The 16,273-nt window shown below is 46.1% G+C and overlaps 2 protein-coding genes across 11 annotated transcripts in view; one reads left to right on the forward strand and one right to left on the reverse strand.

The window, feature by feature from the left end:
- Window positions 1-16,273, reverse strand: part of LOC129011872 (mitochondrial intermediate peptidase-like) — a 69,207-nt gene that overhangs the window by 29,066 nt on the left and 23,868 nt on the right. For 3 of the 5 annotated variants that reach the window (XM_063650548.1, XM_063650544.1, XM_063650543.1), the window contains one exon: window positions 11,004-14,904. The exons of the other annotated variants lie outside the window; for them this stretch is intronic. In XM_063650548.1, coding sequence (XP_063506618.1) covers window positions 14,535-14,904 — 370 coding nt within the window. In that variant the 3' untranslated portion in view covers window positions 11,004-14,534. Of the gene's footprint in view, window positions 1-11,003; window positions 14,905-16,273 lie in introns of those variants that run through there. 5 annotated transcript variants of the gene reach the window in all.
- LOC129011393 (nuclear pore complex-interacting protein family member B4-like) overlaps window positions 146-16,273 on the forward strand; it is a 29,246-nt gene continuing 13,118 nt past the window's right edge. Inside the window, exons 1-9 of one of the 6 annotated variants that reach the window (XM_063650539.1) lie at window positions 146-583; window positions 5,878-6,006; window positions 9,404-9,503; window positions 9,667-9,805; window positions 13,884-13,944; window positions 14,054-14,089; window positions 14,165-14,226; window positions 14,344-14,438; window positions 15,603-15,676. In XM_063650539.1, the coding sequence (XP_063506609.1) occupies window positions 518-583; window positions 5,878-6,006; window positions 9,404-9,503; window positions 9,667-9,805; window positions 13,884-13,944; window positions 14,054-14,089; window positions 14,165-14,226; window positions 14,344-14,438; window positions 15,603-15,676 (762 nt within the window). In that variant the 5' untranslated portion in view covers window positions 146-517. Of the gene's footprint in view, window positions 584-971; window positions 1,287-1,878; window positions 2,318-5,877; window positions 6,007-9,403; window positions 9,504-9,666; window positions 9,806-13,883; window positions 13,945-14,053; window positions 14,227-14,343; window positions 14,439-15,602; window positions 15,677-16,273 lie in introns of those variants that run through there. The other 5 variants (XM_063650541.1, XM_063650540.1, XM_063650538.1 and 2 more) reach the window with 5 other exon arrangements.

Raw genomic sequence — 16,273 nt, forward strand, 5'->3', positions numbered from 1 at the left:
TGGGAGGAGCGTGGGGGGCTGAGATGGGGGAGGGGGCATTGGCATGGTGGGGCACTCATGGGATGTCCATTGTGAGGCCGCACCACCGGCGTCAGGGATTGGTGGAGAGGGAGTACAAAATCCCGGGGTTGCTAAGAGAGGGCCCAGACCGAAGAAGGTTTGGTGGAAAGCAGAACCTTGGTCTCCATCTAACTGCTCCTAAGCCTCACGCTCCCTTGCCCTGTGCGTCCTGTTGCTTCCCTGATTGACCTTCTCCGTGACCTGTAGCTAAACCTTCCACCAGCGCTTGAGAACTTAATTTGAACCGGATCCTTTCCCAGACCCCTTTCTCCTCCTCCTCCTCCTCCTCTTCCACCTCCAGGTGCCCAACAGCCCCCTTCTCCTCCTTTCCCTTCCCTTCCCTCCCCTCCCCTCCCACTTCCCTCCGCCTCCCCGTCCCTGTCCCCTTCCCTCCCCTGCCCTAAGCCACCCCCGCCTCTGCCCTGGCCGCCTCAGGGCGCCCTGAGAGGACCAGGACATGCCGGTGTGGTGGCTGCTCTTTTGGCTCCTCCTGCTGGGATTTATCAGCCATCACCCCACCTATGTGAGTAGACGCTGGACCCGCGGGGTTTCTTCTTTGTTACTGGGCTGTGTCACGCAGCATGAAATTACACAGCTCAGGCCTGTAATCCCAGCACTTTAGGGGGCCGAGGTGGGCAGATCACTTGAGTCCAGGAGTTGAAGACTAGCCAGGGCATCATAGCGAAACCCCATCTCTACAAAAAATTCCAAAAAAGATTAGTCGGGCCTGGTGGTGCGTACCTGTTATCCCAGTTACCGGAGAGGCTGAGGTGGGAGGATCGCTTGGGCCTAAGAGCTGGAAGTTGCAGTTAGCCGAGATGGCCCCGCTGCACTCTTGTCTCAAAAAAACAAAATGGACCAAAACAAAGTGAAATATCATTTGATTTGTGTCATCTGGTTTGACGACTTTTTTTTTTTTTTTTTTTTAAGACAGAGTCTCACTCTGTCGCCCAGGCTGGAGTGCAGTGGCAAGATCTTGGCCCACTGCCACCTCCGCTTCCGGGGTTCAAGCAATTGTCCTGCCTCAGCCTCCTGAGTAGCTGGGATTACAAGCGCAGACCACCACGCCTGGCTAATTTTTGTATTTTTAGTATAGACGGGGTTTCACCATGTTCGCCAGGATAGTCTCCATCTCTAGACCTCGTGATCCGCCTGCCTCAGTCTCCCAAAGTGCTAGGATTACAGGCGTGAGCCACCGCCCCCGGCCAAAATATATAACCTTAAGTGTAAGTTTACTAACTTTGGAAAGTACGTACCCCAGCATAACCCAACCCCCGTTCAAAATCTACATTATTTTATTTTTATTATTTTTATTTTTATTTTATTATTATTTTTGAGACAGAGTTTCTCCCTTGTTGCCCAGGGTGGAGTGCAATGGCACAATATCCCTTGTTGCCCATTGAAGTGCAGTGGCACAATATCAGGTCACCGCAACCTCTGCTTCCCAGGTTCGAGCAATTCTCCTGCCTCAGCCTCCCGAGTGGCTGGGATTACAGCCGTGTGCCACCACACCCAGTTAATTTTGTATTTTTAGTAGAGATAGGGTTTCTCCATGTTTGACCTTGAGGAACCCTGTGAGCTCAGGAAGGAAGGAGTGCCCAGAAGCAGGGACAGGGAGCTGGTTGGGGAGGACCAGAAATCAGGTTTGTGAAGGTTCCAGAGAGGACCTGTCCTTGGGAGGAGGTGGGGGGCTGAGATGGGGGAGGGGGCATTGGCATGGTGGGGCACTCATGGGATGTCCATTGTGAGGCCGCACCTCCGGCATCAGGGATTGGTGGAGAGGGAGTATAAAACCCCAGGGTTGCTAAGAGAGGGCCCAGACCGAAGAAGGTTTGGTGGAAAGCAGAACCTTGGTCTCCATCTAACTGCTCCTAAGCCTCACGCTCCCTTGCCCTGCGCGTCCTGTTGCTTCCCTGATTGACTTTCTCCGTGACCTGTAGCTAAACCTTCCACCAGCGCTTGAGAACTTAATTTGAATCGGATCCTTTCCCAGACCCCTTTCTCCTCCTCCTCCTCCTCCTCTTCCACCTCCAGGTGCCCAACAGCCCCCTTCTCCTCCTTTCCCTTCCCTTCCCTCCCCTCCCCTCCCACTTCCCTCTGCCTCCCCGTCCCCATCCCCTTCCCACCCCCCGCCCTAAGCCACCCCCACCTCTGTCCTGGCCGCCTCAGGGCGCCCTGAGAGGACCAGGACATGCTGGTGTGGTGGCTGCTCTTTTGGCTCCTCCTGCTGGGGTTTATCAGCCATCACCCCACCTATGTGAGTAGACGCTGGACCCGTGGGATTTCTTCCTTGTTACCAGGCTGTGTCATGCGGCATGAAGTTACACAGCTCAGGCCTGTAATCCCAGCACTTTAGGGGGCCGAGGTGGGCAGATCACTTGAGTCCAGGAGTTGAAGACTAGCCAGGGCATCATAGCGAAACCCCATCTCTACAAAAAATTCCAAAAAAGATTAGTCGGGCCTGGTGGTGCGTACCTGTTATCCCAGTTACCGGAGAGGCTGAGGTGGGAGGATCGCTTGGGCCTAAGAGCTGGAAGTTGCAGTTAGCCGAGATGGCCCCGCTGCACTCTTCTCTCAAAAAAACAAAATGGACCAAAACAAAGTGAAATATCATTTGATTTGTGTCATCTGGTTTGACGACTTTTTTTTTTTTTTTTAAGACAGAGTCTCACTCTGTCACCCAGGCTGGAGTGCAGTGGCAAGATCTCGGCCCACTGCCACCTCCGCTTCCGGGGTTCAAGCAATTGTCCTGCCTCAGCCTCCTGAGTAGCTGGGATTACAAGCACAGACCATCACGCCTGGCTAATTTTTGTATTTTTAGTATAGACAGGGTTTCACCATGTTCACCAGGATAGTCTCCATCTCTCGACCTCGTGATCCGCCTGCCTCAGCCTCCCAGAGTGCTAGGATTACAGGCGTGAGCCACCGCGCCTGGCCAAAATATATAACCTTAAGTGTAAGTTTACTAACTTTGGAAAGTACGTACCCCAGCATAACCCAACCCCCGTTCAAGATCTACATTATTTTATTTTGATTATTTTTATTTTTATTTTTATTTTATTATTATTATTTTTGAGACAGAGTTTCTCCCTTGTTGCCCAGGCTGGAGTGCAATGGCACAATATCCCTTGTTGCCCTTTGGGGTGCAGTGGCACAATATCAGGTCACCGCAACCTCTGCTTCCCAGGTTCGAGCAATTCTCCTGCCTCAGCCTCCCGAGTGGCTGGGATTACAGCCGTGTGCCACCACGCCCAGCTAATTTTGTATTTTTAGTAGAGATAGGGTTTCTCCATGTTGGTCAGGCTGGTTTTGGACTCCTGACCTCAGGTGATCTGCCCGCCTCGGCCTCCCAAAGCGTTGGGATTACAGGCGTAAACCACCGTGCCCAGCCAAGATCTAACTATTATGTCACCCCAGAAAGTGAACTCTCACTCTTCCCGGCCAGTCTCTTTCTTATCATGGGTTAGCTTGTTTATTCTGGAATTTCACGTATACAGATGCATGCCATGGCATAGGTACTCTTTTGTGTCTGCCTTATTCTGCTCAACACCATGTTTCTGAATCATTAACATTGTTGTATGGTTCTCTAACTCCATCATTTGCATTTCACACTCAGCATATGCTGAGTTCAACCTGTTGAAGGGCTATCTCTGTTTAATTCACCATCTTGAAAGAAACATTTAAAATTGAGATGTTTTCAAAAATATATAGTTAAATCCTGAGGAATCGATGTAGAAATGCTATCACAAACTGTCTGAACTTACTCAGGGGAAGTCTTCGTCTTCACTCACATAAGAGTCTAATGGAATTAATATCAACAATCTTAGAGAAATCCCACACTATTCATGCCATTTTCATGATCTCCATGGTAATTTTTTCTTTTTTTTTTTTTTTTTGAGCTGGAGTCTCACTCTGTCACCCAGGCTGAAGTGCAGTGGTGCAATCTCGGCTCACTGCAACCTCTGACTCCCCAGTTCAAGTGATTCTTCTGCCTCAGCCTCCCGAATAGCTAGAACTATAGGCACGTGCCACCAGGCCCTGCTAATTTTTTGTATTTTTAGTAGAGATGGGGTTTCACCGTGTTAGCCAGGATGGTCTCAATCTCCTGATCTCATGATCCACCCACCTCGGCTTCCCAAATTGCTGGGATTACAAGCATGAGCCACCGCGCCCGGCCCACCTTGTTAATTTTTAAGCACTAAAATTTGATACTTATTTGTGAATGAAGTAATCCTTTCATTGTTTTTTTTTTTGTTTTTTTTTACTTATGCTGAGCTTTAAATGACAAAGATTCACATAATCCAAGAGAGAAGTATTATTTAGAGGGATTCTTTTATCATGTGATATATAATAAATGCATCCAATGTTACACATCAATTTAAAAAACAAGTAAATAACTTTAAAGAAGAGATAACTACTGGCCAGGCCCAGTGGCTCACACCTGTATTCCCAGCACTTTGGGAGGCTTAGGCAGGTAGATCATGAGGTCAGGAGTTGGAGACCAGCCTGGCCAAGATGGTGAAACCCTGTCTCTACTAAAAATACAAAAATTAGCCAAGCACGGTGGCAGGCAGCTGTAATCCCAGTTACTCAGTAGGCTGAGGCAGGAGAATCGCTTGAACCTGGGAGGCGGAGGTTGCAGTGACCTGAGATCATGCCACTGCAATCTAGCCTGGGTAACAGAGCAAGACTTTGTCTCAAAACAGAAAAGAAAAGATAAGATAATTACTTTATACTTAGCTTGTCTTACCCATGAGTGATGGGCTGCATGTGGCCCAGGACAGTTTTGAACGCAGTTCAACACAAATTTGTAAACAATCTTAAAACATTATGAGATTTTGGCCAGGCGCAGTGGCTCTTGCCTGTAATCCCAGCACTTTGGGAGGCTGAGGCGGGCAGATTACCTGAGGTCAGGAGTTTGAGACCACCCTGGCCAACATGGCAAAACCCCATCTCCACAAAAAATACAAAAATTTGCTGAGTGCACTGTCAGGCACCTGTACTCCCAGCTACTCAGGAGGCTGAGGCAGGAGAATCACTTGAACCTGAGAGGCAGAGATTGCAATGAGCCAAGAGCACGCCACTGCACTCCAGCCTGGGTGACAGAGTGAGACCCCATCTCAAAAACAAACAACAAACAAAAACAAAAGCAAAAAAATGGCCGGGCACGGTGGCTCACACCTGTAATCCCAGCACTTTGGGAGGCTGAGGCAGGCAGATCACCTGTCAGGAGTTTGAGACCAGCCTGGCCAACATGGTGAAACCTCATCTCTACTAAAAATACAAAAATTAGTCGGGCATGGTGGCAGAGACCTGTAATCTCAGCTACTTGGGAGGCTGAGGGAGGAGAATGGCTTGAGCCCAGGAGCTGGAAGTTGCAGTGAGCCGAGATTGCACCACTGCACTCCAGCCTGGACGACTGAGCGGAGCAGAACACTGTCTCCAAAAAAAAAAAAAGGGGGGGGGAGCTTTTTTTTAGATCATCAGCTATTGTTAGTGTTAGTGTATGTTATGTGTGGCTCAAGACAACTTTGCTTCTTTTAATATAGCCAGGGAAGCGAAAAGATTGGATATCCCTGCTTTATACCAAGAAAGATGACACCCCACATTTGCAATGCCTAAAAACACTACCAGCCATCTGAAAAACACGAGACTTCTAACTTCTGTTCTTTTTTGTAGCAATGGAATCCCATGGTGATATCTGAGGGATGTGGTTACCTTTTGGAGGAGGTTGACGGTTTCTAAGGATGATTCTTTCTGAGTGAAATATTGTCAGTGTCATTGACCTTTTCATTATTTCAACTATTATTATTCCAGGTTATCAATTCTCCACCTGATCATTTTCATCCTGGGACTGACTTTTGTGGAATTCCTTGGATAGTTATCATTATTGTGTTTCTGGGAATTTCTACACTTGCTATTTTCCTCTGGAAAACTAGCTTTTGTGTGAGTATACTAACTTTCTGTAGAGGTATACTTGTAATCACAAATAAGAAGAAATTATTTAAAACAATTCACGTTTCTGGACTTCATTATGAATATGTGGTTTTACCCAAAAAATCAGGGAAATGATTTATTAGCATAAGAATTATGAAAATATCTGCCATTTACATTATGAAAATTAAATAGGTTGGTGTTTGTTTAATAAAATGTCAACAGAGCTTTTGGTCAAAAATAACTTTTTTTAACCTTAGTGTTATTTATCAGAAATGGAGTATGAGGTTTCATCACTTAAATAGGAAATTCTTTCTAAACTCTTCTGCTCTATAGTTCTACCATATGGGTGGAAGGAAAGCTTCCAGTCTCCTCTCTGAAGATTCACTGCAGAAATGAGCTGACAACAGACAGCTTAACAGGAGAAGAAAAACATAGAACAGGCATAAACATGGGAACCAGCTGAAAAATGAGACTGCTAGAAGGGCTGGATGGTTGATGCTTAAAGAGCACCCTCTTCTGAGGGAAGAGGGAGATAGATGGAGATGTAGGCTATTTAGAGGGGCAGCAAATGATTTTTAGGGGAAATGGAAGAGCTCAAGGAACAAACAATTGGCCTGAGACAAAGTTCCTCTGAGGTCATAGGGATGAGGTGACAAACTGCCAGAAGGTGAAGGGCAGAACTGCACTGCATCTCATGATGCAGAGAAAGCCCCAGAGAATCTCTTAGAACTGCCCTCCAGAGAATCAATGAAAAGTGTGTCTGGGCAGGGTAATTTTGAATGACATCATTCAAAGTGCATGTTCCCAGTTGCAACTGGAGAGAGATCAGTATGTCAAAAGTCTGTACTTGGTAAGAATGTGGCTGCTAAGTTGTGCCATAATTTGTCTTTTGAGCCTTTTTTCCATTGGGTAAGTTGAGCTCTACATTTTCTCTTGCCATTCATGGCAGTAAAAATGTGGTTGTCTGGGGGCTGAACCTCCTTCTGAACAATGATCCAAGATAAAAGTACTAATACCACAATGCTTTTTTATATTCAAGGGAAGAGGAAGTATGTTTCAGTTTTACCACCTAGATAATTACACGTCATTTGGCACTGCCTTTCAAGATATGTAGAAAACAGAAAATATATGAGTTATGAAGATATCGAGGAACATTTAACATTCTCTATGCCACTTAATCCTGAAGAGAGAATTTTTGGTATAAATTGGAGGAAGATTTTTTTTTTTTTCCCAGCCCCGAGACGAGTCTCCCTGTGTTGCCCAGGCTGGAGTATAATGGTGTGATCTTGGCTCACTGCAACCTCCACCTCCTGGCTTCAAGTGATTCCCCTGCCTCAGCCTCTCAAGTAGCTGGGATTACAGGTGCCCACCACCATGCCCAGCTAATTTTTGTATTTTTAGTAGAGTCGGGGTTTTACCATGTTGGCCAGGCTGGTCTCAAAACCCGACCTCAAATGATCCGCCCGCCTCAGCCTCCCAAAGTGCTGGGATTACAAGCGTCAGCCACCACGTGAGCCGGGGGAAGTTTTTAAATTTACCACTTTTTTAAAATTCCATTTAGGAAAGTTCAGTTGAGCTGTTGGACTTGGAAAACTTCACACCTTCTCATCTTTGTCCTTATCATCTAGTCATCTATACCACTACCTCCTAAGCAGGGACATCATGGGTGCCATGAAGCATTCATGCATGATGGCATTTCCTTGCTTCTCATTTCTTCATGTGTTTGACATTCCTCCTAGCTCCAAACTGGGCCAGCTACCTTTCCTATGAAATCTAGCAGTAGCTGTGGGATAGATGTGGTTGCTCTTTCATCTTTTTAGATTACCCATGCTTCTCTCGAAATCCTAGTACATGTTTTGTTTTTTATCCTATGTGCAGAAATCAGAAAAGAACAAATTCTGCAAAGAATTTGAAAGATATTATTTCAGGCCAGGTGTGGTGGCTCATGCCTGTAATCCCAGCACTTTGGGAGGCTGAGGCAGGTGGATCACTTGAGGTCAGGAGTTCAAGACCAGATGGGCCAACATGGTGAAACCCCATCTCTACTAAAAAGACAAAAATTAGCCAGGCATGGTAGCGGGCACCCGTAATCCCAGCTACTTGGGAGGCTGAGGCACAAGAACCGCTTGAATCTGGGAGGTGGAGCTTGCCGTGAGCCAAGGTAGCGCCACTGCACTTCAGCGTGGGTGAGAGTGACACTCCGTCTCAAAAAAAAAAAAAGTTATTTCGATGACTACCTCAGGAGATTCATAGGTATCTGACCCACATCTGAGATGGGATTTGCATTGCATTTTAGCTATGATGAGAACAAATATTTAATATCTTAGAAGATTAAAAGCATACTGTGATAATATGGAAATCTTGGTGGGAATTCAGTCATTAGTGAGAATGTTTTGCGTTAGGTTCAAACCAGCCTCAATGAAGCTGATGTGAGGGAAGGGAAAGTGGACTCTGAGTAGAGCAGGGATAGAAGGAAGATGCTCCAGTGCAGATCAGGAAGGAGCAGGGGGTGAAATGTTACAAATTCTAGAACTCGGAGAGCTGAAGGTAATTACTTCCTTTTCAAGTTGTGAAACATGTTAACCTGTGGTAAAATACTTATAACATGATAATTACCATCTAACCGTGTTGAAGTGTACAGTTCAGTTGTGTGAAGTATATGCATGTCTTTTTTTTTTTTTTTTTTTTTTTGAGACGGAGTCTCACTCTGTCACCAGGCTGGAGTGCAGTGGTGTGATCTTGGCTCACTGCAACCTCTGCCTCCTGGGTTCAAGCAGTTCTCCTGCCTCAGCCTCCCGAGTAGCTGGGACTACAGGCATGCGCCACCATGCTCAGCTAATTTTTGCATTTTTAGTAGAGACGGGGTTTCACCATGTTGGCCAGGATGGTCACCATCTCTTGACCTTGTGATTCACCTGCCTCGGCCTCCCAAAGTGCTGGGATTACAGGCATGAGCTACTGCACCTGGCCAATTTTTTTTTTTTTTTTTTTTTTTTTTTTTGAGACAGAGTTTCAATCTTGTTGCCCAGGTTGGAGTGCAATGGCACAATCTCAGCTCACTACAACACTTTCCTCCTGGGTTCAAGTGATTCTCCTGCCTTAGCCTCCCGACTAGTTGGGATTACAGGCATGCACCACCTCTTGGTGATCTCGGCTCACTGCAACCTCCGCCTCCCGGCTTCAAATGGTTCTCTGCCTCAGCCTCCCGAGTAGCTCGGATTACAGGCGCCCGCTGCCATGCCCGGCTAATTTTTGTATTTTTAGTAGAGACGGGGTTTCACCATCTTGGCCAGGCTGGTCTTGAACTCCTGACCCCGTGGTCCACCCGCCTCGGCCTCCCAAAGTGCTGGGATTATAGGCATGAGCCAGCGTGCCCAGCCATCATTCTTAAATTATTATTTCCTAGGTGTCTTTCCTCAAGACAGTCTTAAAGTCACAAAATGTACATGACGGATCCACGGATGTACAGCGGAAAGCCTGGAGGTCCAATAGCCGTAGCCAGGAAGGTATGGCTCTGTTAGAGTCCCCATAGTGTGGAAATGAGTTTGCCCTGGAAAGGGAAAGAACAGCTTCTTGCCCTCAGGTTTCTCACCTTCTCCTCTCCTCACTCTCATCAATGGCCGAGGTCCATTTGTATGCACACAAAGAAAAGGGTTTCTTCCTTTCCAGGAATTAAAATTGGCCTGGAAGACCTCTTTACTTCACAGAGACATATGGAAGACAATGTTCGAGCTAAAGTCCATAAGGTGACAAGGAAGGTCAACAGTCATTACAAAATCAATGGACATAGGAAGACTGCCAAAAAAAAGTAAGATGTGCCTTGACACAAATACTGTTGTATGAACCATGTGCCAATCAAAGTAGACAACTGTAAAGTCCTTGAGAATATTTTCTACAATATTTGTGGCAAATTCAGTGGGTTCAAAATTGAGTTTGTCCTTTCTGCTTGATTAGTTTAATCTGTATAATTCCTTTCCCTTCCTACATTCTTGTTTGTAATTTTTTCGGGGGAAGAGGAGGTGCTAGTACTGGCATTGGTTTTCCTTTCTTTTTTTTTTTTTTTTTTTTTCCCTGAGACGGAGCTTTGCTCTTGTTGCCCAGGCTGTAGTGCAATGGCACAATCTCAGCTCACTGCCTTTTGGGTTCAAGCAATTCTCCTGCCTCAGCCTCCCAAGTAGCTGGGATTACAGGAGCCCACCACCACACCCAGCTAATTTTTGTATTTTTACTAGAGATGAGGTTTCGCCATGTTGTTCAGGCTGGTCTCGAACTTCTGACCTCAGATGATCCACCTGCCTCAGCCTCCCAAAGTGCTGGGATTAGAGGTGTGAGCCACCACACCCAGCCTTTTTTTTTTTTTTAATTTTGAGATAGAGTCTCGCTCTGTTGCCCAGGCTGGAGTTCTATGGTGCAATCTTGGCTCACTGCAACCTCTGCCTCTCAGGTTGAAGCAATTCTGCCTCAGCCTCCCAAGTAGCTTGGATTACAGGTGTGTGCCACCACACTCAGCCAATTTTTTTTTTGTTTTTGAGACAGAGTCTCACTCTGTCACCAGGCTAGAGTGCAGTGGGGTGATCTTGGCTCACTGCAACCCCTGCCTCCCAGGTTCAAGCGATTCTTATCCCTCAGCCTCTTGAGTAGCTGGGACTACAGGCATAGGCCACCATGCCCGGATAATTTTTGTATTTTTAGTAGAGGTGGGGTTTCACCATATTGGCCAGGCTGGTCTAGAACTCCTGACGTCATGATCCACACACCTTGGCCTCCCAATGTGCTGGGATTACAGGCGTGAGCCACTGTGCCCAGCCCAATTTTTGTATTTTTAGTAGAGACAGGGGTTCACCATGTTGGCCAGGCTAGTCTTGAACTCCGGACCTCAGGTGATCCGCCTGCCTCAGCCTCCCAGCGTGAGCCACCACACCCAGCCTGGATTGTTGAATTCAATGCTTGGGTCACCTCCAGATTCATTTTCACAGTCTTTCATGTTTTGTTCATATTACATTGTATTTTCCTGCCATATGACTGATCTTTTTTTTGTTAAATGTGAGATACTTGTTAAAAAATATTTAGCAATGAATTGAGGCCTAGTAGCATGTTATCTTGCTGCAGAAGAGATGGGAGTCTACTTCTGGGGGATGGTCAGGGGTCCTCCATACAGGCTGCAATTGAGGTCGTCAGTGCAGGCTCAGTCCCTACAAAGGCCAGGTATTTCCTATCCACCTCTGTTCTGATGTGTGACTCTTCTGGGTCTCAACCAGAGCCAGTGGACTTCAGTACGGGTCGCTTTCATTGGCAGACCCTCAATCCACTTGTTTTTCATCTAATCGCATGCATGTGTGCAAAAGCTGCTCTGCTTCTTTGCATCTCAGTAGTCCCTTCTGGAATTCAGCAATGAAACTCAGGGAAATGGGTTCCAAATGCGAGGATGTCTTTCGTCCTGGGTTTCCTTCTTCTCCATCTTGACCTCATGTCTGTTTACTGCCATGTTAGCAATTTGATGTATTCAATCATGGGTTTTATATTCTGTTTGGTGTCCCCCATTGTTCTCATCGGAGATTGGAAGTTTCAGATGCACTTATGCCAACTCAAGATTAGAATGCTTCCTTAGCTTCCCTCCAGAGTCAGGTTTTGTGTTTGTAGTTCCCAAGTGCACAGCAGGAGTAGTGAGGTCCTCACTGGCTTCTCATTTGCATTAATCTGTGAGCTCATTTAGCGTGGGGACAGGACCCTGCTCCCATTGCATTCTCAGCACCTCACCACACACTCCTTGTTTGAGGCCACTCCAGACAGCATGTGCTGAAGGATGCCCTGTGGTCAGAAACAAGTTCATTAACTTTCTCTTTGAAGTGTTTTTGTCCCTGCTTCCTAGCGTTCTGGGAATTTTACACATCCTTCCTATAAAACCAAGTATCAGGTGAGGTCCTTAGGATCAGGACCATGAATCAAGTGGTGTGAGGGCAACACAGCAAACTTAACTTTTTAGGCCATTTCCTTTTTCTGCCCTCACTCTCTGTGAACTGAACCTTGTTAAAAGTCAGTCAACACCAGGGTGGATGGTTTGCAGTTGTCATCTATTTTCAGGACATAACACCCTGACTTAGGAGCCATTCCGATCATTTCTAATTCAATAGATGCACCCAGCATTCAGATTGCCTTTTCTCTCAACCAGGATCTTTAAAGTCGATGACAAGAGTTCCAGTCCTGAATCATGGCAAAGTGCAGTAGTGAACTGCAGGGTTAATGACACCATATTCTGGAAGGATCTCTCTATGGCTGATGGTCTCAGTTCCAGCATCAGCCTCTGACTGAGAATCAGGTCTCCCACAGGAGGAGTCAGATGAGGAGCAATCCTCTGCTTCTGATGGAGTTAGTTGTGATGAGTTGGTGAGGTCTGGTTTTTCACACTGAACTAAAATGAGCTTTCGCTGTGTCACGCACAAGACTGACCCCAGAGACACACATAGTGCACCTCATAGAAGCTTTTAATAGTCTTTATTTACTAAAGAATAGGACTAACTATAGAACTATGAAGATGAGCTGGAAATGACAGGTGACTTGCCAGCAGGCCAGAGTGTGATTTTTCTTTGTCCCTCAATGGGAGGTGTCAATTCTCCCTTTGGTTGTGAGAATCAGTTGGTTCATTTATGGGAAGGTTGCAGGGGGGATCTTTGAATCACAGCCTTCGGATGCCAGAAGGGCAGAGGGAATCCCACATGGGCTGGTGGATCTTGTGTGTGCATTTCCCTCCCTTCTAATCTCAGGAAACAAAACATGAAAGAATGTGAGCAAGCAGAAAATGAGAGGCAGCTATCAGAGGCAGAGGAGAATGGGAAATTGGATATGAAAGAAATACATACCTACCTTGAGTTCAGAAACTGAACCCCACCCTCTTGGGAAACCCCCCCTCTTGGGAAACCCCCATTGGAGTGTTGTTTTTAACCTTTGTACAATGTTTAGACCCAGTAAATGCAGAAATAGAAACAAATGGTCAGAAGACATATCCAGAGAGAGAGAGTTGACAAAACAGAAAACAAAGTACCTTAAGATTTACCAGTGACCAAAAGATGTGAAGTAGCAAAACGTCTCCTGACCCCATTGCCAGCTAGACTGTGTGGAAACTCAGTTACCAGCCATTCTAGGGGTGGAGTGAGTTGTTGTCATCCTTAGGAAAGTGTGTTGTTGTAGGATCAACCACATCCTTCAAAAGGACTATGCCTGTTTATAAGCCCAGCTGTTTCTGCCCTGTGAAACATGGCAAGGATATTAATACAAAGAGAATAGAGCTTTATGATAAAAGATGCTCAATGAAGGATGAATTAGGGATATACTGAGAATGGGGAAGGAAATTGTCAACTCAGAAGTCAGCAGGCAGTAAGCAAAAGAGGAGGAATCAATACAGCAACAGTTTGGATCAGACTGTACTGTTTTTGTTTTTGTTTTTGTTATTTTTTCTGAGGTGGAGTCTCGCTCTGTCACCCAGCCTGGAGTGCAATGACGTGATCTTGGCTCACTGTAACCTCCGCCTCCCAGGTTCAAGTGATTCCCCTGCCTCAGCCTCCCGAGTAGCTGGGATGACAGGTGCCTGCCACCACACCCGGCTAATTTTTTGTATTTTTAGTAGAGATGGGGTTTCACCGTATTAGCCACGATGTTCTCAATCTCCTGACCTCGTGATCCACCCGCCTCGGCCTCCCAGAGTGCTGGGATTACAGGCATCAGCCACCGCGACCGGCTCAGACTGTACTCTTATAGCCATCTGAAATACGTTTTCTAGGTATAGATAGATTGTGTAAGGGTACAGTTGTGAGGATAACAGAAAATGGCAGATTATTTAAAATCATCCTGAAAGTGGTGCTTTATCTGATGAAAGTGATTGTAATCCATAGGAAACTGTTTCAACGCACGCAAGAGTTGCGGCGGCGGGCAGAGGACTACTACAGATGCAAAGTAAGGAGCTTCCTCCCCGCAGTTGCACGATAGTTCAGTGCTGATGCAGATGATGCCACGGCCCTTAGACTCTCTCAACATTCAATTTCTCATGTGTTGGCTTTTTCAGATCACCCCTTCTGCAAGAAAGCCTCTTGCCAACTCAGTAAGTTTGTTTGTTTTCCTTGCTTTTGGACATAGTCTGCCAGGTCAGGACATGGATGTATTTTTCTCCCCACAGCTCTGTGCTCAAGCCTTGCAAAGGGGGAAGGCAGAGAGGCAGGCTGCCTACAAGCAGCACAGGTAGGTCATTGTGATGGACATTTTAAAGGATGTTTTTGTTTTGAGATAAAGCTTTGAGCATCTAGTAAAGAACTTGGTGTTTTAATTCTTCAAGTCAATTCTTTCTCTGTCTTCTAGGTGTCAAATGAGGCAAAAGCAGAGAGTGCCAGAGAGACACATGAGTCAGGAGCCAGTCCAGGGACGACCGGGCCTAGAGAACCCTTTCTGGAGGGGTAGGAGCTTGCTGTGAGGCAGCTGCTTAATTTCTGCTGCACAATCCACACACCTTGCTTCTCCTTTTGGGGATGAGGTCTCGGGTGGGGTGATTGTTATGTTTCCTGGAAACAATTCCAAGCACTTATAAAGAGAACAGTTGTCTTGCTGGGTGGCAGGACCCTATTTTTCTCAGGTGCCCGAGCTGAATGGCTCTTGGCTAGTCCCCTGTGAATGGTGGAGCTCAGGCCACTCCACTGACTGTGGACGTTGCCCCACCCTGATGTCTTGGTTACTTTTAACTGAGGAGATGAACCTAGAAGGCAGATGGGCCAGCTCCCATTTCCATCTTGACTCAGTGTGAAGGATTTATTTTTCTTTCCCTTGAGAAAACAACAATAGCACTTTAGAATGGGAGCCACATGTGCTGATGAGAGCAGAGATTTTCTGGCCGTGTCTTCATGGATCAATATTGTAGCTTGAGATCTGCTTTAAGAAAAGAAGCATTTATTTACACTTTTTGGAACTTCCTTCATTCTTTTTGTTTAAGTTGTTTATTGTCAACTATATAACTCCATTAGTAAGTTAAATTTCTATGTAATCCTACTCCTCTAACATTTGAAGTGTAACCCTAAAACTTTCCAGTTAATTTCTGTAGCTCTTACCTTTTCTCATGACTGTTCATCTCTTTATGTCCATTTCTGTTCATAAGTATTGATAATACCTGGCCAGGTATGAAAGTTAGATTAACTATGAATCCACAGAATTTTAAATGTCCCTATGGCTTGAAGAAGAGGAGCAGTGCTGTTCCTGTCCAGGGTTTATTGATATTCTTCCAACCATGGCTGTTCCTATTTTCATTTTGAGTCTGTGCTCACATGATGAGTGATTTCCTCTGATATGTACTGATTTAGAGCTCATTTCCAGCTGGTTAGAGCCCGACCTGTTCACAGCCTGTTGAGAGTTAAGAATACCCCTGGACCAGGGCTCTGTGGTATCTTCCTCAAGGATGAGGCTCCAGAGGGCTCCAGAGTCCTCTGAGGCATGTGGTCAATAAACCCTGTGCCTCTGGTAAGGGACCTGTGTGGCAGAGAGTGAGATGGCAGCGGAGGGTGTGGAGGGTTTCTTATTCTGCACAGAACATGCAAGCCAGATTTAGCCCCATTCCCTTCTCTGGCCCTTAGCAGATTCAGGACCTCATTTGGTTCCCATGAGGAACAGCAACGGCGTCCCAGCTGAAAACACAGAGAAGACAAAGGTAAATGCTGGGGACGTTTTCACTCTTCTTATATCAGGACACTTTGGTCTTTTCCGACAATGCCCTCTCCTGGCCTGGCCTCTGCTCTGTGGGTTCTGTGGTGTCTTTTCTGTCTCGACTTCTTGAGAAGCAAAATCTCCATGAGCTTTCAGGCTTCTCCATTCCCAGCTGATCATCGTTGGTGGCACCTCCAGAATCCATAAAAGCTCAGGGACCGAGGGCTGAAGGGCTTTTACTGTTCTGTTTCCAGAAATAACACGAGGAGGCACCACTGACCTCCAGTACTGTAGGTCTCATGGCGCGGTGAACTCTGACTGATCCACCTTACCCAAGATGTTGTGGGGTCTCATTTCCGAAATATGTGGGATTTTCTTTTGCTGTGATTTTGTTTGCATTCTGCTATAATGTAGGTGATTAACGTTTGAAATATCTGCTGTATTCCCAGAAGTGAAAATAGTGAAAATGCATTAATCTAACATTAATTTGTGCTTTGTGCAATTTTGAATGCTCTTTGACAAGGCCAATTCCATAGTTCATCACAGTCCCATCCCTGTTGGTAACCGTGTTGTGCAAAAACACCTTCATACCCACCCAATG

Source organism: Pongo pygmaeus, chromosome 14 (assembly GCF_028885625.2).
Source record: "Pongo pygmaeus isolate AG05252 chromosome 14, NHGRI_mPonPyg2-v2.0_pri, whole genome shotgun sequence".
In the NCBI taxonomy this organism is placed as follows: Eukaryota; Metazoa; Chordata; class Mammalia; order Primates; family Hominidae; genus Pongo; species Pongo pygmaeus.